The 22,854-nt window shown below is 40.4% G+C and overlaps 1 protein-coding gene across 1 annotated transcript in view; it reads right to left on the bottom strand.

The window, feature by feature from the left end:
* LOC139380313 (activin receptor type-1C-like) overlaps nt 1-22,854 on the bottom strand; it is a 28,291-nt gene that overhangs the window by 3,201 nt on the left and 2,236 nt on the right. The window contains exons 2-7 of the mRNA XM_071122911.1: nt 21,090-21,320; nt 5,935-6,186; nt 5,391-5,619; nt 4,927-5,096; nt 1,756-1,912; nt 187-311 (exon numbers count right to left, since the gene is read on the bottom strand). Of these exons, the coding sequence (XP_070979012.1) occupies nt 187-311; nt 1,756-1,912; nt 4,927-5,096; nt 5,391-5,619; nt 5,935-6,186; nt 21,090-21,320 (1,164 nt within the window). The remainder of the gene's footprint in view (nt 1-186; nt 312-1,755; nt 1,913-4,926; nt 5,097-5,390; nt 5,620-5,934; nt 6,187-21,089; nt 21,321-22,854) is intronic.

Genomic DNA, 22,854 nt, shown 5'->3' with positions numbered 1-22,854 from the left:
CCCGACTTCCCTTTCATTTGCTTAAATGTTGCTTTTGTACTAAGAGTTAAATAACTTGAAGGTGTCGCAAATGGCACCATATAGTGCATACAGGAAATAGAGTATTAGCTTCAGCTTTAAATACTGCCATTTCTAGTAGCCTTCCTTTGTATTTGCTTTTGTACTAAGAGTTTTAAAAAGACGTACCCCTGATGGAACACCTCCTTGCCAGTTCCCAGAATACAAGGCCCAGGGAGTAGATGTCTGCCCGCTTGAATGACTCAAAGCTGCCAATATTGATTGTGTCATCCAGCAGTTCTGGGGCCATGTACCTGCCGAGGGAGGATGAACTCGTTAACTACTAACCAACAGGGTATTAGGGGGAGTGAGTCAACACTGACGCATCTGAAGACACGCAACGTCCTGGCAGAGATACAGACAGGCAGGGTTGGAAATGATCACCATCCACCCGCCAAATGAGAGTATAGTTTGTCATCGGCGGGTAAGAATGTACTATAGCTATATTTCACACGCCATGTTGGCAGGTGGTCACACAGAGCATTTGGGAACTGTTTTTTTCTTCTATCCAAAGCCCACACGTAGTGGTTTGTCGAACTGACAAGAAAGGCTACTAAAAGTGTGACTTTGTCGTTGTTTCTTGGACAGTGTTCACATGCTAGGTTGTTTATCAAAGTTAGTTTGAGTTTGCTGCAACTGTCTGCTGCTAGGAAGACATCGCAGTCTGAGATTATTTTTTTCTTCTCCATCACAGACAAGCAAGTGCCACAGTTGGTCCCTTAAAGGGCCAGCTGAACATTTTTGTCTCACCTAATGACTGTGCTTGATTGAGGATGGATCACTCCCAAAAACGTTTATTCATGAACCTTTAGTCATTGCTCTCCTTGATTTATTATTGTGCTTCTACATTTCTACTCATGAGAACATCATGTACTTCTTGTAAAAAAAATGTCAGCATTGAGCCCTGAACTAAAATATTAAATAAGCTGTATCACTCAGCATTTTGTGGCAGGGCAGGCATTTTGTTGATTCTTGATGTTCAGCTGTAGAACTGTTTATCTGTTTGGATTATTGGATCGAAATGATTCATGTTAACATACATTGCTTAAAAAGAAGCAGGTCACAAAAATGAAAGGAAATTAAGAAATATAAACCATTACTTCTTACTAGTAATACATTTTTGGGGGGTGATTTGTGGTGTAATTGCGGAGAAAAATACATTTTGGACAGTAAAATAATCTTCCACCAGTGGCTGTTGGACCAAAAAGTTCATTTCCCACCCTGCAGACAGGCAGCAGACAGGCACACAGAGATACACAGACAAATACATTTTATTATTATATAGACAGAAGACAGGGCTCCATGTGAGTATCGGTCCCATCACTATATTAACAGTTAACAAACGACACATGGTGTCCTAAAAATAGGAGCTCTGAATGATGGAGGTAGCGCGTGGAAGAGGATACCTGTCGGCTAGCCATCAATTTCATAAACAAACGAGGGCAAGGGAGATGTAAAGACTTGGATGCTTCCCAAATGGCACCCTATTCCCTAGTGCACCATTTCTGACTCGAGCTGTGGCATTTTGGACACACTCAAAGTCAACGTGAGACCTTCCTGATTGTCGGCCAATATTGCTCCCTCCATCTCTCTAAAAAGGATATAAAAAGATAAAATACTAATAATTGAAAAAGTTGATCAAAGTGGCCAATAGACAAGCCCATGGTATTTGCTCTCAGTTAAAAGCTGCCTAGTTACCTCTTTGTTCCTACTCTGTGATTGGACGGTATATCAATGATGTTGGTACTGGAGTCGTGTTTCACAGCCAATCCGAGGTCTGCTATGACAGCCGTCCCATTCTTCTTCACCAGAATGTTTTTAGACTTGATGTCTCTGTGGGCAATGGCAGGTTTCCCTGTAAAACACAACACAACTCATAGTTTTATTACATGTAATTTAAATAACTTGCTAAAGTGATACATGGGTGTATTGTCACTGTTGTATGGCCATTGCAAAATACATGTCTAGTGTATATGGATGCACACATTACAACATAGTTATTCAGGGTTGGTTGGTTACTTTCTAAATGTAATCTGTTACAGTTACTAGTTATCTGTCCAAAATTGTAATCAGTAATGTAACTTTTGGACTACCCGAACTCAGTAATGTAATCTGATTACATTCAGTTACTTTTAGATTACTTCCCCCTTAAGAGGCATTAGAAGAAGACAAACATTATGTTACCAATTGAACAACATCTATTGCAGGATAAAGCAATGTTAAAGTTCACATAGCTGGCCATACATGGATGTTAAATGTTACTTTATGGGTTGGTTATGTAGGCTTCCTCTAACCCATCGCTTTCTACTACATATAATAATAATACAATTAAGTTCTATCTTTACATTAAAAACCAAAGTCTATCAGAATTCCAGTCATTCCAGTAAATGTTATACCCTTGATATTCAAGAATACGACTTGGAAATATGGAAGTATAGATTAGCCAAATTGTTTTACCTGAGCATAACCCCAAAACTAAGGACTTAATAGCCAGGCCTACTCTGTTGTTCATGATTTTGTTGTCATGGAGGACTGATTGGGCTCATTGATTCAGGTTGAAAAATAATGCTGCGCTCATGGAATGGCATGCTTTGAGCACTACTGAAAAGTGCTACTTACATGTGAAAAATGAATGCCATGTGCTGCATTTGCTATAGGTCTATTGCTTACCTATTTGGTGGTGACAATTTGATATCTTGATAATGTACAGCTTTTTAAAAGGGCAAATCCACAGATGAAACAATAACAAAATGGTCGCCCCTGTTTTGGTAAAAAACTGAGGGATGGGCCTGGAGAAATGTAACCACTCTAAGATTAATAGACAGAGCTATGGATGCAAGGACTGACCATACATAATGTGCTGATGCTTTGATGGTGACACTGATATTTTTAGAATTCAAGGCATACTTAAACAGCATGGCTACAACAGCATTCTGCAGCGATACGCCATCCCATCTGGTTTGCACTTAGTGGGAGTATCATTTGTTTATCAACAGGACAATGACCCAACACACCTCCAGGCTGTGTAAGGGCCAGATGACCTGGCCTCCACAAACACCAGACCTCAACCCAATTGGGATGTTGGGTTGAGTTGGACCGCAGAGTGGCGGAAAAGAAGCCAACAAGTGCTCAGCATATGTGGGAACTGTTGGAAAAGCATTCCTCATGAAGCTGATTGAGAGAATGCCAAGAGTATGCAAAGCTGTCATCAAGGCAAAGGGTGGTTACTTTGAATATAAAATATATTTTGATTTGTTTAACACGTTTTGGTTACTACATGATTCCATATGTACTATTTCATAATGTTGATGTCTTCACATAAAGAAAAAACCTGGAATGAGTGTGTCCAAACTTTTGACTGGTAATGTATATATAATTTATAACTCCAAAATGGATGTAGCAACTACAGACTGCCCCTTTAAGTCTATCAAACGTGTGCGAGTTTGAGCATGTCTCCATTAGGCATATGGATTTTTTTTATTTTTTTTATCGGCATGAATTAGATTGAGCAATAAAAGCCCCACTTTTATTCCATAGGCTGGGACCCACACTATGCAGCTGTTACAAGAGCGCATATTTCACTGGCTGTTCACTGGTTTCAAAAACAATGATTGATAGGCAGCTTAAACTTCTTGAATTCAACCATTATTGGGTTCAATATATATTTATATTTGTGAACAGCCATCCACAACAACCACAATCCATAAGTCACAAATAGCTAAATGAGAGAGCAGCAGTGTGATTCACGTTAATGCGCTATGTAGATATCAATAATAAGTGTTAGCTGTATCGCCGTAGACTACACCACTGCTGTCATCCTTACCTCCAAGCGTTTATTCAAGTTGGATAATCTTCTGATGCCAACAGCAGTCGCACCATTGGAAGACATAGCTTGGACTGTAGCCTACAAAAGCCCATTCCTGCTCTTTTCCCACAAGTCATCAAACACATTTGGTGTGTAATCATAGTGGTCTCTGACTTGTGGTCAGACTCGCTCAAGGTGGAACAAATTTAAACTTGGACCTTCTTTCAATGCTGATTTGAATGTCATTGAGAAAACAGAGAAGTGTCAAAGATTTATTTTTGCAAACATCCTTTCCGAATTTAAAAGTAATCCGTGAAGTAATCTAGTTTTTCAAAAGTATCTGTAATCTGATTACAATATTTACAGTAACCAGTTTTTTGTGATCCCTTACATGTAACGGACTACATGTACATGTAATCCGTTACTCCTCAACCCTGGTTATGGTTATATTTCATGTCTATTCAATAACTTGCTAACATCGACAGATGTTTGTTGTCACTGTTATATTGCCCTTGCAAAATAGATGCTAACAATAGATTAACAGTAGTACTGTGCAAACATGTTAAAGAAAAAGAATCCAGAAGAAACCATTTGTATAGAAATAAGGCTCTCTTTGTGAAGGCAACAAGCTCACATCCGCAAGTAACTAGCAACATAAATAAGTGTGCTTTGGAAAGTAGCTTTTCTAAGATTAGAAAGAGGATTTTCTATGGTTGTTCTGTTATAAAAGGAGGCCCTCGCCAAGTCCCTGTAATTATAGTTCTGACCTTTGGTGAATCATTATTTCCACTACAAGAAAACATGCCAATCCTGTGGGATGTTCAATAGAATATCTAAAGTGGAAATGGCATCAGTCCAAAACTAGACTGACAGATACATAGGTTTTCTATTGTTATTGAAGCCTATACCACACTACAAATAAGCCTTGTAGTGCGTGGTATATCTGTAGACCTGTAGGATACAGAGACCCTAAATATGCTACATTATATCAATCACTCTGAATCTAATAATGATAGTCATCTTAAATTCCCATTACGGGAAGGTAAAAGGTGCCAACACCTCACCCTGAGTGCCAATGATCTCCATGTGGAGGTGTGCCAGGCCGCTGGCGATGGACAAGGCCAGAACGATCATGCCGTCCACAGACACCGTGTACCTGTTCAGGTAGTCGAACAGGGAGCCGTGCTCGTGGTACTCGGTCACCAGCCACAGCTGGGTCCAAGAGCCGTTATCTGCAGAAGACAGCAAAAGGGCATGGTCATACACCTGGGGTTAGTGTACGTGTACAGTCATACTTGAGAAAGCTTCTTGTCACACCTTAAAACAATGTACATGACATGAAATGTAGTTAGGGCCAGGAGCTTTTCCTAAGTCACGACAGTCAAAATAGCATATCAAGGGCAGTTATATCAAGGATGCGTCCCAGATGGCACCCTATTCCCTATATAGTATATAGGGCGCTGGTGAAAAGTAGTGCACTATATAGGGAATAGGGTGCCATTTGGACCAAATATGTCAATAAGTTCCTTTGTTATCAGCTGCAATGAATCCCAGGATATTCTCGTGTCGGAGCATGATGGTCTGATAGATCTCTGCTTCTCTGAACCAGGACCTCTCGTCACGGGATGAAAAGATCTTCACCGCAACGTCCTCCCCTCGCCACTTCCCTCGCCACACCTCCCCGAAGCGGCCCTTCCCAATGGTCTCCTGCAGCACGATTGTCCGAGCTATTGTCCTTTGTACCAGCAGTGGTAGCCCTGTAAAACAAAACAAAAATCAGATGAATCCGTTGCAAATGCTCCGTCAGGAACATAATCCAATTATAATCTCTGAACTCAGTGTGTTGTTACTCACACTTGCTGCCCAATTTTCAATATTAAAACATCAAATTGATTTAAAATGCTAAGTTGGTTATGAGGTCCATCTATCAGAGCACCATTACCTGCTCTCCCCCGTGCATGCCTAAATAGAATCCCCATTAGAGACCCATGGGCTTGATGGGGGATGCCCATTGTAGTGATTATGTTTCTATGACTGTACATTGAACCATACATGTATAGACTCTCTCTTACCGGAGCCTGAGCCGGAGGTGCTCATATCGTAGATGAGGTCTTTAAGACACTTATCGGGGGACATAAGACTTTGGTCATCCAGGGGCTCCTCCGCGTCATTCTTGTGGGCCCGGTTGTAGGCACAGGGCTGGCTCTGCACCACACACACACCCAGCAGGATGCTCACACAGAGCAGGGTAGAGGGCACCAGGATGACTGCTGCCAGCTCCAGTCTGCCCCAGCCGGGCTCCTCCGAAGGCCTCTCTACATAGCCTACACAGACACAGCAACATACTGTAAGAACACTATGTAAGAAACAAAGAGGGTCTTACAATAACAAGACTTGATCAGTAGATGAATGTGCAATGGCCCTACACATTTGGGATATAAGGTTTAAAAAGGTGGATGGGGATTTTTACATTAGGGATAAAAAAAATGTTTTTAAACTTCCTGAACCCAAATCATACATAGGCTAATACTTCATTATTTCCATGTCCTCTAGTGGTGATTTCCAACCACTTTACACTCATTACTACCAATAATGTAGTCGTTACATGCTGTTGCAGCTTCTGATCAAAATGTGAAATCTCTACCAAAACAAATTAAAATTGTATTTGTCAAATGCGCCGAATCTAACAGGTGTAGACTTTACCCTGAAAAGCTTACTTATGAGCTCGTTTTCAAATGTAAGAAAATTAGCATATAGAAAATAGTAACACAATACAAGGAGTACCAGTACCAAGTCAATCTGCAGGGATACAAGGTAGTTGAGGTAATACGTACATGTAGGTAAGGGTTAAAATGTATTAGGCAATCAGGATAGATAATAAACAGAGTAGCAGCAGTGTGTGTGTGTGCGTGTGTGTGTGACGTCAATGCGCATGTGTGTGTTTTGTGTGTGTGAGCGTGCGTGTCTGTTTGAGTGTCAGTATGTCTGAGTCTGTGGGTAGAGTCCAGTGAGTGTGCATCGAGTCAGCGCAAAAATGGGTTAATGCAAATGACCTGAATGCCAAAACAGAGGTGCTCAAAGTTGACCCATTTTGCATACCACACCCTACATCCATGTCTTCATCACTGAAAAAACAGTTGAGTTTGATATAATTTGAAAGCTTACAAACAGGGTTATCAAACAAGTTGTATCATTTGACTAAATTATTTTTTACGAAAAAAAACGTGTAAACACGTATGTTGTAGCCAAGAACCTATTTTATATCATCCGAGGTGTCCGTGTTGTGCCCGTCATCGGTAGAATGAGCCTATCCCAAGTTCAGACCACTGCAATTTAGCCGGTACACTATTGAAATATAAATTAAAATGTAAATGTTCACTTCTAAATATAGCTGTGAGCAGCAATGACTGGGATACACAGGATGACAGAAAGGACAAAGCAAGCCCTCTAGCATGTAGGCGCTACCTTCCTTTATGGACAATCAGCGGAAGCATTACCATGTTTACCTCTCAATACCACAAGGATGACGCTAGTGAAGTTTAGTCTAGTATTGATTTTATATACCAATTCTGTGGTCAATTTGGCTAATGGTTTAAGTTAAGGAAATATTTTTAGGAAATATTTTCAGTGTTATTTTCAAAATGTTTCACATTGTTCATCTGCATAATTTTAATCTAACATTAATTTTCATGAGACAAAGTCTACTTGATCTATAGTTATTGCTATAGTATCCTATGGTGCCACTGTTGCCAATGTGTTGGCAACAGTGGCACTGTTGCCAAAACATCTATAGTGCCACCAACTGATCTGGTGCAGCTAAGGTTGCAGTGAATTTATATTCATACAGCTTCTAAGGACATATACATAAGGCATACATACCAAATTTCATGGCCTCATGTCCATTGGTTCAGTTCTTATATCCCTGGTGTGATATGGTGCCATCTAGTGGTGTAGCGTGGCCCACTTTTAATGCAGCAACTAATCATTCTCAAATTCATTAGGCTAATTACACTGAACCAAAATATGAATGGAACATGTAAAGTGTCCCATGTTTCATGAGCTGAAATTAAAAATCCCTGAAATGTTCCATAAAAAGCTTATTTCTCTCACATTTTGTGCACACATTAGTTTACATCCCTGTTACTGAGCATTTCTCCTTTGTGAAGATAATCCAGTCACCTGACAGGTGTGGCATATCAAGAAGCTGATTAAACGGCATGTCATTATACAGGTCCACCTTGTGCTGGGGACAATAAGAGGACACTCTAAAATGTGCAGTTTTGTTACACAACACAATGCCACACATTCTCCAGCATTGAGGGAGTGTGCAATTGGCATGCTGACTGCAGGAATGTCCACCAGAGCTGTTCCCAGAGAATTGAATGTTAATTTCACTACCATAAGCTGGCACCCCTGGTCAGTTATGTGAAATCCATAGATCAGGACCTAATCTGATCAACCAATCTGATTTATGGTTCATGAGAAAGATTTTTTAAGTATAAATTTTTTCATTAGCATATGTGCATCTATAGTTACAGTGCGGCCATATTTGAATGCAACAAAAACAAATCTCAAAACCATTAAACACTGATGTAGTGGGTCTAAATACAAAATGTGTGGAGAATCTGACGTATGGTTCAGGAGGAGATGATTACAGGTGATTTTCAGCCTTCGCGTTATATATGTAAAGAATGTGTTAATAGTTAAATACCAAATTCAGCGTGGTTCATCTTAGGGATGTCCATGATAGCGATGATAAGTTTCAAGTTGATACGCCACTGTGGAGTGGACTTAAATGGACACATAAAAATCTGATTTTTGATAAGTCAGCCATCTTTTTACCCAAACTAAGCTAATACGTATCATGGGTCTACATTCCGAATTTGGTGCCATTTGGTCCTATGGTTTATGAGAAGACGTTTTTCTAAGGTTTTCCCAAATGTCCAAGATGGAGGAAAATCTATCCTGATAGACATTATGGGTCCTTGATGCAAATTTCTTCACCATGACGAAAGACACCTACATACATAGTTTCAAGTCTCTAGGTTACACGGGCAGATATGAGGGTTTAAGAGAGACTGCTTATACAAGCACCACCTGTTGGCCAATCGGTGCCACTATTTTTTTTACCAAGTAACTCATGGCATCTAGTTTCTGTGTGCCAAATTAGAATCTAAGAATGACAATATAGGTTCATAACTTCGCTGTGAACCCCTAATTACTACCAGAAAGATGGCCACCGGTCCACCCTCTGTTTAATTTAAACTTGAATAGGAATGTCAATTCTACTATCTATATTTCTATGATTTCAAAAGGTTTCCTATGGAAGATTGACAGTTTAATTTAAAACGATATATATTCTCACTCAAATCAACATTGGCTGATGTGTTGACCTCCAACCATCTTTGTGGTACAATTTGAAAGTTGAAATTAAAATGTTATTCACATTTTAGTACATTAAATCAAACAAAACATGACGCCCACCCTGTATTCAAGAGCATGCGATGTCTCAAACGATGGTGAGCACAACAACTAAAATAGGGTCTACAACATACAGTCAGTGGCCAGAACCGTAAGGCTCTCCAGAGGGTAGTGAGGTCTGCACAACGCATCACTGGGGGCAAACTACCTGCCCTCCAGGACACCTACACCACCCGATGTCACAGGAAGGCCATAAAGATCATCAAGGACAACAACCACCGAGCCACTGCCTGTTCACCCTGCTATCATCCAGAAGGCGAGGTCAGTACAGGTGCATCAAAGCAGGGACTGAGAAACTGAAAAACAGCTTCTATTCTCAAGGCCATCAGACTGTTAAACAGCAACCACTAACAGTGAGTGGCTGCTGCCAACATACTGACTCAACTCCAGCCACTTTAATAATGAAAAAATTGATGTAAAAAAAATGTATCACTAGCCACTTTATACAATGCCACTTAATATAATGTTTACATACCCTACATTACTCATCTCATTTGTATATGTATATACTGTACCCTATATCATCTACTGCATCTTTATGTAATACATGTATCACTAGCCACTTTAAACTATGCCACTTTGTTTACATACCCTACATTACTCATCTCATATGTATATACTGTACTCGATACCATCTACTGCATCTTGCCTATGCCGTTCTGTACCATCACTCATTCATATGTTTTTATGTACATATTCTTCATCCCTTTACACTTGTGTGTATAAGGTAGTTGTTGTGAAATTGTTCGGTTAGATTACTCATTGGTTATTACTGCATTGTCGGAACTAGAAGCACAAGCATTTCGCTACACTCGCATTAACATCTGCTTACCATGTGTATGTGACAAATAAAATGTTATATGATTTATTCCTGCGACCAGTCACTTTTCAGCCCTGTTTACATGTACAGTAAACCGAGTATTCAGACAAAATTAGTATACAGTAGTAACAGATATGGAGAACCTTCCGAATACGATTTTTACACAAGTATGTTTTGTAATTATCCGTGATCGTGATTTTCAGCTACCAGCACGCATGTTTCTTTCACTCAGTGTGAAGTGCTGTGTGCTGTAAACAACTATTGGCTAGTTCTTCTGTCTGTAAAGAAATGGGCAGGGTATCGGTTGAGCCTGCTGCAACGATTGGATTATAACAAGCCGCTCTGGCTGTACCTTTCCTTGTGGCGCTGCACTGCATCGCAGCGCTAGCTGTGCCACCAGAGACTCTGGGTTCGCGCCCAGGCTCTGTCGCAGCTGGCCGCGACCAGGAGGTCCGTGGGGCGACGCCAAGACAAGATAGTAATTACTAACAATTGGATACCACGAAATTGGGGCGAAAAGGGGGTAAAATTGAAAAAATTAAATTACAAATAAATCTTGGTGATATGTCCAGTCAGGTGCATAATTATTAGCACCCTTGATAAAGACAAAAAAAAAGATATGTTATTGATAACAAGGGTTCCAATATTACCCTAGCGCACGCCCCTTGTGAGGATAACATCGTCACCGTTTCGAATCCGAGTGCTAATGTTTTTTTATCAATCTCCAGGCGGTGCTCTGACATGACATGAAAATAGAGCTCTTTGGCCACGCACACCAGTGGTGGCGTCAAAAAACAGAAGCATATGCAGAAAAGCACCTTATACCTAAGGTCAAATGGTGGGGTATCTTTGACGTTATGGGGCTATTTTGCTTCCACTGGTCCTGTGGCCTTTGTTAAGGTCAACGGCATCATTCATGCCATTCATTACCAAGTATCAGGACAATTTAGATAAAAATCTAGTTGCCTCTGTCAGGAGGCTGACACTTGGCCGCAAGTAGATATTCCAGCAAGACAATAACCCCAAGCACACATCAAAATCCACAAATACATTTTTAATTGACCACAAAAATCAACATTTCGCAATGGCCTTCTCAGTCTCAAGTCCACTTGAACCCCATTGAAAACCTGTGGTTTGAATTGAAGATGGCAGTCCATAAGCGCAGGCGAAGGACAACATGGAGGACTAAGATCCCTCCCTATGTGTTCTCCAATCTCAAAAACATAAGGGGAGGGTGATAGAGTATTGAAAACAGGGATGACAATCATTTTGACCCCTATCTTTCTTTAGATTTTTTTGTATTAGGCTACTTGTTCAACCACATCTATTTCTCTGAGCAATTGTATTAGTATAACGTTTCCAAATTTTCTGGAGCATGCAATATAGCTCAGTATTTATATTACTTATTCGATACAGTCTTTGTTGCTCATCTTTATCAAGGGTGCCAATAATTATGGACCTGACAGGATCTTGACTCTGAAATCATCCATGTACTGCCAGACATGTCTGTACTGCCAGACATCATCCTAATGCAGTGCAAGTATAACCTTGTCATTATGTTTAAATAATGAGTAGTTGACATTTTACGGTCCTTGATTTTTTTCAGTGGGTGGATGGGGACAATTTGGTTAGAAACAACCATTTCAGGGACAACAACATCTCCTTCTCAAAACCTCACACTTTAATAACATTAGAATGCTAGAATTCCCATGGCACTACTAGTGTAATAAAGTAATACAAAATGATGTAATAATAAAGTCATGGAAAATAATGTACTAAAGCAGTATTCTTTCTATGTTGAACAGTTATTTTTCAAAGTTGAAAGCCTTAATATCAACAACACCGAAACTGCACTCAGCGTAGAGCTGTTGTTACACAACTTGCACGTCATTTTAGCTGCTTGCAACAGAGTTGCTTTTCTATTGCTTTGTGAAACAACCCCTGTAATATTCATGTGTGTCAACATACTGAATTGTAATTGGTTGCATTCTACCGTCAAATCATACTGCACTATGATTGGTTAAGACCACCCAGGTCATGGGGTATTTTCCGTTGATCATGACCGAAGACACATGAACCCGCCAGTTATAGCTTGCTAATAAAGAGCTATGTTGTTTTATAAAGATCCTGTCATGCTGCATTTTATACAAAGCGTGCAAAACAAGACACTCCCCTGACACTAATAAGCTGCTCATCTGAAACTTAAAATTTCATCTGGATGCATCCAACCTTGATTGGCTGTTGCTTGCAACTAGTTGCGCAAATCAAACCCTTTTGTCACAGGATCCATTCGATGGTTCAGAATTTCGACCAAGTTGTCATGTCAACACAGCTGTCAGTGCTGTGCAGCACAACCCACGATCTGCGTTGACAGAACAGAGACTAGCACCACATATAGAACAATGTGAGACACATATTTCACCGGATGGAGATGTGAAGCATCCGCTTGGCGTTTCCACTCACTACCAAGATGGATTTTGGCTGACATTCTGCTAATTGAACTGTGTTAGCTATCTTAGTTCGTTGCTAGAGTGGTTAGCTTGTTGCTAGCTAGCTAGCTGTCTTGGTGTTTGCATTGTCATTTTGGCTAGCTAGCAATATTTTACAGGCTGCATGTCTTGTATATATCCTTGCTGTTACAATAACTAAATGGTTGGATAAACAAATCATTTGTGAAACCCCAACGTAACGCAGCAGATGACATGGGGTGAGATTGGAATTCTCAAACAAGCAGCTTCAATTTGATTGGCTCTTGCATGCAATTTTATCCTAGTGGTTAGAGCTTGGGCCAGTAGGTTGCTGGATCAAATCCCTGAGCTGACAAATTAAAAATCTGTCGTTCTGCCCCTGAACAGGGCAGTTGGCCTACCGGGGAACAGTGAGTTGTCATTGTAAATAGGAATTTGTTCTTAACCGACATGCCTAGTTAGATAAAAGGTTACATTTTTTTTGTAAATGAGTTGCTTCATGTAACAGCAAAGTTGCTTGAGATGATGTCACTTGCAACCATAGGAGGTTGGTGGCACCTTAACTGGAGAGGAAGGTCTTGTGGTAATAAATGCAACTAAAATTGTATGAAGTTGCTTTGTGTAAACCCAGGCGAAAGCTCAAGTGGTGTCATGTTTGTCTGACCTGGTGGTCTTAGCTATCCCCAATACAGCAATAGTCTTTGAGTGTCCTCATCTAGTAAGATGTCTTGCAACATCGACAGAGTGAGAACTGTACACAGAGTCAGATATGTGAACACAAGTCGACAACCCAAGTCAAGTATTTCATAACATGTCTTTCCCTTTTACCTAAAAGCCTATTCTATCACATGTCCCAGTAGAGCAAAGAAAATCACTCAAGGAAAAGTGCAAAACAACAGGAAATCAGCCTCTAACCTCCATTGCCCTACTGGTTAAAAGATACTGGAATGTTTTTCAACATGCATATCAGTTGGATGCACTTAGGACATATCTACTTCCCTGTGTGCTTTGAGTAGGCCACTAATCTTTTTTGTCTAATGTTGGGAGGCTACTTTGGGGGCGGCATGTGTTAAGGGTAGCAATCTCATGTCATTCATCGTTTTTGACAAATTCAAACGTTCTTATCCAAATCACAATACCTCTATCTCAATGTTTATGAGACGGTATGAAAACAGGCACATTTATAGAAATCAACATCAGCTGTTTGAAATAGAGTACCTCGTTTCATTTTTCCCCAAAACACAGACGGCTCCAATGGTTTACCTCAACATGGAGGCAGTCATTCTGACAAGACAGATACAGTATTTTACACGCACAGACACATGTTACTATAGATTTTCGGTATGTTTTTACATTTCTAAAGGAATCTTTGAAGACTAGCCCTTGGTGGGCTAAAAGAGATCCTAATCGAATAAAAACGTCTAACATTCCAACTGTAATGGGCTAACGTCATCTCATCTGCCCTTTGCACTTTCAGTCATGTGGTCTACTCTTTACAATAAGAACCAAATACATAGCAGCAGTGGTGTAAAGTACTGTAAAGTACTTAAGTCAAAAATATCTGAAAGTACTACTTTAGTCGTTTTTTGGGGTATCTGTACCTTTACTATTTATATTTTTTGACAACATTTACTTCACTACATTCCTAAAGAAAATGATGTACTTTCTGCTCCATTTTCCCTGACACCCAAAAGTACTCGTTACATTATGAATGCTTAGCAGGACAGGAACATTGTCTAATTCACACACTTATCAAGAGAATATCCCTGGTCATCCCTACTGCCTCTGATCTGGCGGACTCACTAAACACAAATGCGTAGTTTGTAAATTGTCTGAGTGTTGCAGCGCGCCCCTGGCTGTCCGTAACTTTTTTTAAATAAGCAAATGGAGCCATCTGGTTTGCTTAATAAACTCAGCTAAAAAAGAAACGTCCCTTTTTCAGGACTCAAAGATAATTCATAAAAATCCAAATAACTTCACAGATCTTCATTTTTTCGGGTTTAAACACTGTTTCCCATGCTTGTTCAATGAACCTTAATTAATGAACATGCACCTGTGGAACAGTCGTTAAGACACTGACAGCTTACAGATGGTAGGCAATTAAGGTCACAGTTATGAAAACTTAGGACACTAAAGAGGCCTTTCTACTGACTCTGAAAAACATAAAAAGAAAGATGACTAGGGTCACTGCTCATCTGCGTGAATGTGCTTTAGGCATGCTGCAAGGAGGCACAAGGACTGCAGATGTGGCCAGGGCAATAAATTGCCATGTCCGTACTGTGAGACGCTTAAGACAGCGCTACAGGGAGACAGGACGGACAGCTGATCGTGCTCACAGTGGCAGACCATGTGTAACAACACCTGCACAGGATCGGTACATTCGAACATCACACCTGAAGGGATAGGTACAGGATGGCAAAAACAACTTCCCGATTTACACCAGGAACGCACAATCAGTGCTCAGGCTGTCTGTAATAGGCTGAGAGAGGCTAGACTGAGGGCTTGTAGGCCTGTTGTAAGGCAGGTCCTCACCAGACATCACCGGCAACAACGTCGCCTATGGGCAAAAACCCACTGTTGCTGGATCAGACAGGACTGGCAAAAAGTGCTCTTCACTGACGAGTCGTGGTTTTGTCTCACCAGGGGTGATGGTCATATTCACGTTTATCGTCGAAGGAATGAGCATTACACCGAGACCTGTACTCTGGAGCGGGATCGATTCGGGGGTAGAGGGTCCGTCATGGTCTTGGGTGGTGTGTCACAGCATGACAATGCCACCAGCCATACTGCTCGTTCTGTGCATGATTTCCTGCAAGACAGGAACGTCAGTGTTCTGGCCATGGCCAGCGAAGAGCCCGGATCTCAATCCCATTGAGCACATCTGGGACCTTTTGGATTTGAGGGTGAGGGCTAGGGCCATTCCCCCAGAAATGTCCTGGAACTTGCAGGTGCCTTGGTGGAAGAGTGGGGTACCATCTCACAGCAAGAACTGGCAAATCTGGTGCAGTCCATGAGGAGGCGATACACTGCGGTACTTAATGCAGCTGGTGGCCACACCAGATACTGACTGTACTTTTGATTTTGACCCAGGGACACATTATTCCATTTCCGTTAGTCACATGTCCATTTCCGTTAGTCACATCTCAGTTGTTGAATCTTATGTTCATACAAATATTTACACATACATGTAAATAAATGCAGGTGACAGTGAGAGGATGTTTCTTTTTTTGCTGAGTTTATAAGGAATTTGAAATGTATACTTTTATTTTACTACTTAAGTATATTTTAGCAATTACATTTACTTTTGATACTTAAGTATATTTAAAACCAAATACTTTAGGACTTTTACACAAGTAGTATTTTACTGGGTGACTCACATTTACTTGAGTCATTTTCTATTAAGGTATCTTTACTTTTACTCAAGTATGACAATTGGGTACTTTTTCCAACACTGCATAGCAGTAACACTTCATTTGGATAGTAACATTTTAACTAAACATTTACTAACCGTAGCCATAAACTTACCCCAACTTTAACCCTTATTCTAGACCTCGCCCTAATCGTAACCTTAGCAAGCAGTTGCTTATCAACATGTTCAACTTCATAAAAAAACAAGTTTTCCCATCTCAATTTACTATAGTAAGTGCCTATTAAGTGCCAAATAAAAAGTAACAGGGTTGACCATGTCATCTTAAAATCAGCCATAAACCCCCTTGTGACATGGGGAATGGAAGCTTGTTGTGTACAACAGGGAGTGATAATTGAATGCAAGCTTAACAACAAAAATGTGTTCAAATATTTCAAACCTATGGGTAAACAGGACTGACATGTTACGCTCGACCACACCACAAAAGACCAGAAAATGGCCAAAAAGAGTAGAACCAGCTCATCTGATTTTACCCTATGATTTGACAATTAGATGTTCAATGTCTCTTTTGAAAACATTTTTTTTTAAAGGAATATATTAAAATGAGAGTTTAGTTCACATAACAGGGTTGACCTTAAAATGAGAGACAGACAAAAATAAATGACGGGTCGCCACTGAGCTTGGGCAATTTGGAAGCATTTGGACCGCTCTGCTTCAGTACCTATAATCAATCTGGTAACCAGGGGAACTGTTATTAAGGGCTGAGAACAGGCACTGATGAATAGAGGGTAGAGTGTAGTCAGTACATCTCTTAAACAGAGCGGCCTCAGCAAGTGTACCGTTTCTTTTCCAAAACATCAGCAGGCAATTCAACATGCTAATCCAATCCATTCATAACCAAAGGGGATCAACAATTGATGAATGTTACTTTTCAAGAATGTTGCTTTCACTATGTGTTTGATTATTTTTCACATTAAAACACCAGGGTCTAAAATGATAATGATGATTGGTATGCGATGTACTTAAATGTATATTGGATTCTTGTAATGCAGTCATTACTAACCCTGGACCTGAAGAACTAAAGGATGTTCAAGGCCAGCACTAAAACACCTGTTTCAACGACTCTAAGCTCCTCATGACACTCACTGTATATAATACTTGTATAGAACAAGTCAGATGTGTCAAATCAGAGGATATGAAGAGTACCTGATCTTCTATTCTAGGATATTGGGCTATTTAGGGATTCCAAAAAAGTGAAGAAAAAAATATTCTGAAATCTGTCTTGCCTTCTACTTAAAATGCATACTGTGTACTAATCGTACGACATACTATTTATAACATTCTGTTTAGTATAAATGTAATGCATTAAGCAATAAATAACAGCATACTAGGCTCCTCCTGAGAACGTGTCATCTAATACGACAATTCCCGCCATTCGTTCATTTTGGTACAGAGCGTCAGCTATTGTCAGACAGACATGGGCCTCAAAATATGATTCTCTTCCTCAAGTGTGCAGCAAAGTCTACTAGGTGAAAATCTGAAAGGAGTGTGACATCCTGGCATTTAAAGCACAATACATTTTCCAAAATTTCACATACTATAAAAACATTAGTAAAATTGGACTGAACATCACATTTCCATCCCACGTGTGATCAAAGAAGACATTCACAATGTAATCAAATTAAAGAAATTAAAGAAACAATGTTTAGCAGGCACTAGTTTGCGTCAAGCCTGTCTTGAGTATTTGGCCATAGGTGCTCATCGAAAGCTCAGTAAATATCCTCATTGTTCATGCACCTAGGGGAAAACCTTTTGTCATGACGGATCTAAGCCCGACATACAATGCCTTCAGAAAGTATACGCCCCTTGACTTTGAAAGTTTCTTCAAGTGCAGTCAAAAAAAACATCAAGAAATATGATATAACTGGCTCTCATGAGGACCGCCACAGGAATAGAAGACCCAGAGTTACCTCTGTTGCAGAGGATAAGTTCATTAGAGTTTAAAGCCTAAGAAATTGTAGACCAAATAAATGCTTCAGAGTCCAAAGTAACAGACACATCTCAACATCAACTGTTCAGAGGAGACTGTGTGAATCAGGCCTTCGTGGTCGAATTGCTGCAAAGAAACCACTACAAAAGAACCCCAATAATAAGAAGAGACTTGCTTGGGCCAAGAAACCCGAGAAATGGACATTACACAGATGGAAATCTGTCCTTTGGTCTGGAGTCCAAATTTGAGATTTTTGGTTCCAACCGCCGTGTCTTTGTGAGGCGCGGTGTGGGTGAACGGATGATCTCGCATGTGTATTTCCAACTGTAAAGCACGGAGGCGGTTTTATTGTGTGGGGTTGCTTTGCCTGTGACACGGTCTGTGATTTATTTAGAATTTAAGGCACACTTAACCAGCATGGCTACCACAGCTTTCTGCAGCGATATCCCACCTGGTTTGCGTTTAGTTGGACTATCATTTGTTTTTCAACAGAACAATGACCCAAAACACACCTCCAGGCTGTGTAAGGGCTATTTGACCAAGGAGAGTGATGGAGTGCGACATCGGATGACCTGGCCTCCACAATCACCCGACCTCAACCCAATTGAGATGGTTTGGGATGAGTTGGACTGCAGAGTGAAGGAAAAGTGCTCAGCATATGTGGGAACTCCTTCAAGACTGTTGGAAAAGCATTCATCATGAAGCTGGTTGAGATAATTCCAAGTGTGCAAAGATGTCATCAAGGCAAAGGGTGGCTACTTTGAAGAATATAAAATATATTTTGATTTGTTTTAACACTTTTGGGGTTACTACATCATTCCACATGTGCTATTTCAGAGTGTTGATGTCATCATGATTATTATACAATGTAGAAAATAGTAAAAATAAAGAACAAACCTTGAATAAGTATATGTTCTAAAACTTTTGACCGGTAGTGAGTGGAGTGTTGTTTCTCTTTGCTTATTTGAGCTGTTCTTGCCATAACATGGACTTGGTATTTTACCAAACAGGACTATCTTCTGTATACGACCCCTACCTTGTCACAACACAACTAATTGGCTCAAACACATTAAGGAAAAAAATTCCGCAACTTTTAACAAGGTACACCTGTTAATTGAAATGCCTTCCAGGTGACTACCTCATGAAACTGGTTGAGAGAATGCCAAGAGAGTGCAACGCTATCATCAGGCAAAGGGTGGCTACTTTGAAGAATTTCAAATATAAAATATATATTTTTTGGTTACTACATGATTCCATGTGTGTCACTATTATTCTACAATGTATAAAATAGTACAAATAAAGAAAAACCCTTGAATGAGTAGGTGTGTCCAAACTTCTGACTGGTATTGTATATGGAAAATAAAACTAAAATATTTTGGTTAGACAATTATACAACCCTCTGAGTCAATACAGGTTATAATCACCTTTGGCAGTGACTACAGCTGTGACTCTTTCTGGGTAAGTCTCTAAGAGCTTTCCAAACCTAGATTGTGCAACATTTGTCCAATTCTTCAAGCTCTGTAAAATTTGTGGTTGTTTATCATTGCTAGGCAACCATTTTCAGGTCTTGCCATAGATTTTCAAACAGATTTAAGTCAAAACTCTAACTACGCCACTCAGGAACATTCACTGTCTTCTTGGTAAGCAACTCCAGTGTAGATTTGGGCTTGTGTTTTAGGTTATTGTCTGCTGCTGAAAGGCAAGTTCATCTCCCAGTGTCTGGTTGAAAGCAGACTGAACCAGGCTTTCCTCTCTGAGCTTGCCTATGCTTAGCTCCATTGCGTTTCTTTTTTATCCTGAAAAACTCCACAGTCCTTAATGAATACAAGCATACCCATAACATGATGCAGCCAACAGTACACTTAAAAATATGGAGAGTGGTACTCAGTAATGTGTTGTATTGGACTTGCCCCAAACATAACACTTTGTATTCAGGACAAAATGTTAATTGCTTCGCCACATTTTTTTGCAGTACTTTAGTGCCTTGTTGCAAACAGGATTCATGTTATGGAATATTTGTTATTCTGTACAGGCTTCCTTTTTTACACTGTCAATTAGGTTAGTATTGTGGAGTAACTACAATGCTGTTGATCCATCCTCAGTTCTCCTATCACAGCCATTAACCTCTGTAACGGTTTTAAAGTCACCATTGGCCTCTCCGGCAAATGATTTAGGAAGGACACTTGTATCTTTATAGTGACCATCCAAAGTGTAAATAATAATTTCACCATGCTCAATTTTTTTTTTTTTAAGAAAAAAAAGGGGGATATTCAATGTCAGCTTTTTATTTTTACCAATCAACCAATAGGTACCCTTCTTTGAGAGACATTGGAAAACCTCCCTGGTCTTTGTGGTTGAATATGTGTTTGAAATTCTGAGGGACCTTACAGATAATTGTATGTGTGGGGTACAGAGATGAGGTAACAAAGGGGTTGAATACTAATTGCCTCAAGACACTTCAGCTTTTAATTTCTTTTTTATGTTTAAAAAAATCTAACAACATAATTCCACTTTGACATTATGGGGGTATTGCGTGTAGGCTTAGTGACAGAATAAATCTCAATGTAAACCATTTTAAATTCAGGCTGTAACATTAAAAAAATGTGGTAAATGCCAAGATGTGTGAATACTTTCTGAAGGCACTGTTGGTCTGGATTGAAATCAATTGCATGCCTCATCCACGGCCTGAAGGAGGGTGGTACGCTCATCGGGATGGCAATCATACATCTTCCACCTGTATTGTAATTGTGTATTGTATTTTATTGTACTTATATATTGTAGTGGCCCTGTACGTGGCTCAGTTCATAAGAGCATGGCACTAGCAATACCAGTTTTCCCACTGGGGTCACATACCAAAATGTGTGGACTCTACATGGAATATATTACGGTGGTACTGTACTGTATTGGCCAATGCAATTTTAGTAAAGCAGTGGTGAAAAGTGAGTGTATAATTTTGTGTATTGTACTTAGTCAATTGAAAATTGCCTTTCTGATTATCTGTTTTGAATTTGACTAAAAGTTGTGAAAATTTACCACATACTTGCAAAAATTGCACCAAAAGTGATAATAAATAAAACGAACTATCAAAGCTTCGTAACTACCTGGATGCAGATGCAGGGTCTCGTTGTTGCAGAAGTCTGTGAAGCAGCAGTTCCTCTTGGAGACGTTCCGGGAGCTGTAGCAGAAGACCTGTCCCCTCATCTCAGCCGGGGACAGACAGGACTTGACGGCCTCCTCCTTCCCGTTGATCAGCATCACAGAGTTCCAGCAGGCCCCGTCCGCGCCTGTCTCACAGGTGTTGTTGTTACATAGCTGGCACACACACTTCAGAGCTGGAACGACAGGGTGACATCAGACGTCTGGCTTAAGACATGTCTTCGTACAACTCTTACGTTTGTGATTTTCTAGAGCCTTTCTTGCCAGGCTTTGCATACCACTTAGACTTCTGAAGAACATTAACAGCTGTATAACTCATGTTTTAGGACAAAGCCATATCAGCTACAGCATGGAAAACAGTATTTTTTTTAAATCAATTCAGGGGCGGGGGAAACAAGTATAATGCCTGTTCATTTAGAACCCAGATATTAACACCCAGATAGTCCTGTGCTCTTCTTGGAGATTCTACACACTCCTGTCCTGATTTGATAAAGCGATGAGGACAGCATGGCTTACCTACTTATAACGGAGGTAGGTCTATACTATCGGTCTGTGTCCATCTTTTATAAGGGCAGAGAGGTTTGCCTGGTTGGACCTGTAGGGAATCTCTCGGATCACTCTCTCAGGTCCCTGCTACATGTCTGAGCGAAGCTCGATTTCTCTGAATATCAGAACGCCCTCAGATGTTCGCCAACACTACTGATGGGAAGATGAACAGGCTAATCCATTCCAAATGTATGTTGCGTTCAAAACAGTGAAATGTGGTAATGACTTCACTTGTCCACATATGCCTTTACAAGATTCCTGGGTGACTTCCTCCATCGTGAAGTTGGAATTTCACTTTTTAATAAGAGTATGAATTCATTTTTTGTATATACACACACAGTCACAAAAGACTTTGGGCCCGTTTCCCAGATTGCGCATATTCCTGACAAAGCGAGCAAACTTTTTGCGGCAGAAGTAGGCATCAAATTGGTCTGGCTACCTGACACTGACTAAATGATGACCAAAACACACCTTAATTGCAGGGTCAGTCCCTGATAAGATGTACTTTATTGTCCCTTAACTTAGTGAACGGAATCGTGTCTTTATGCTCACAACTCAACCGAGACACACACACACACACACACATACCCGAGGGTCTGGAAGCAATGGGTCAGCTGCAGTGCAAAGCCCCTAGAGCAATGGCAGGCAATGGTATCTAGGATGATGCCAGCGACCCACCGGTTGCCAGCGCACTCCAGATTTTGCCCGTCTGAGCTGGGATCGAAACTAGGCTACCTGCCGCGCCATCTACCATTGAGTGTTTACATTATACACTGGCTATCGCGAAAGAAGAGGGTTGTATGGCAAGCATGGACAGGCACACTAAGATACAAGAGAGTTTCTAGCATAAGAGGCACACTATTGTGAACAGTTGGATGTCTGGTAATTTATACCTACTCATAAAGGCAGCAAATTACACAGTGCCTATGTACAATAAAGATCTAACTAATGGGGAAACCAGCTCTGACATGCAGGCAACCTGTGGCTCTGGATACTATGTCTTGATTGCCATCTGTGGTTCACAATCATGACAAATCACTATAAAACCGCACTGCAATTGTTACTACAAGCAACTCATATACTGTAAATGGTTTAATGGTCACCTCAATTATCTTATAGTGATTTTTGGGTCTCACTTGTTGTTCTTGCTTATCCCCATGGTCT

This window comes from Oncorhynchus clarkii, chromosome 22 (assembly GCF_045791955.1).
Source record: "Oncorhynchus clarkii lewisi isolate Uvic-CL-2024 chromosome 22, UVic_Ocla_1.0, whole genome shotgun sequence".
NCBI lineage: Eukaryota > Metazoa > Chordata > Actinopteri > Salmoniformes > Salmonidae > Oncorhynchus > Oncorhynchus clarkii.
Note: the sequence above shows the minus strand (reverse complement) of the source record. Positions and strands in the feature narration are given on the sequence as shown.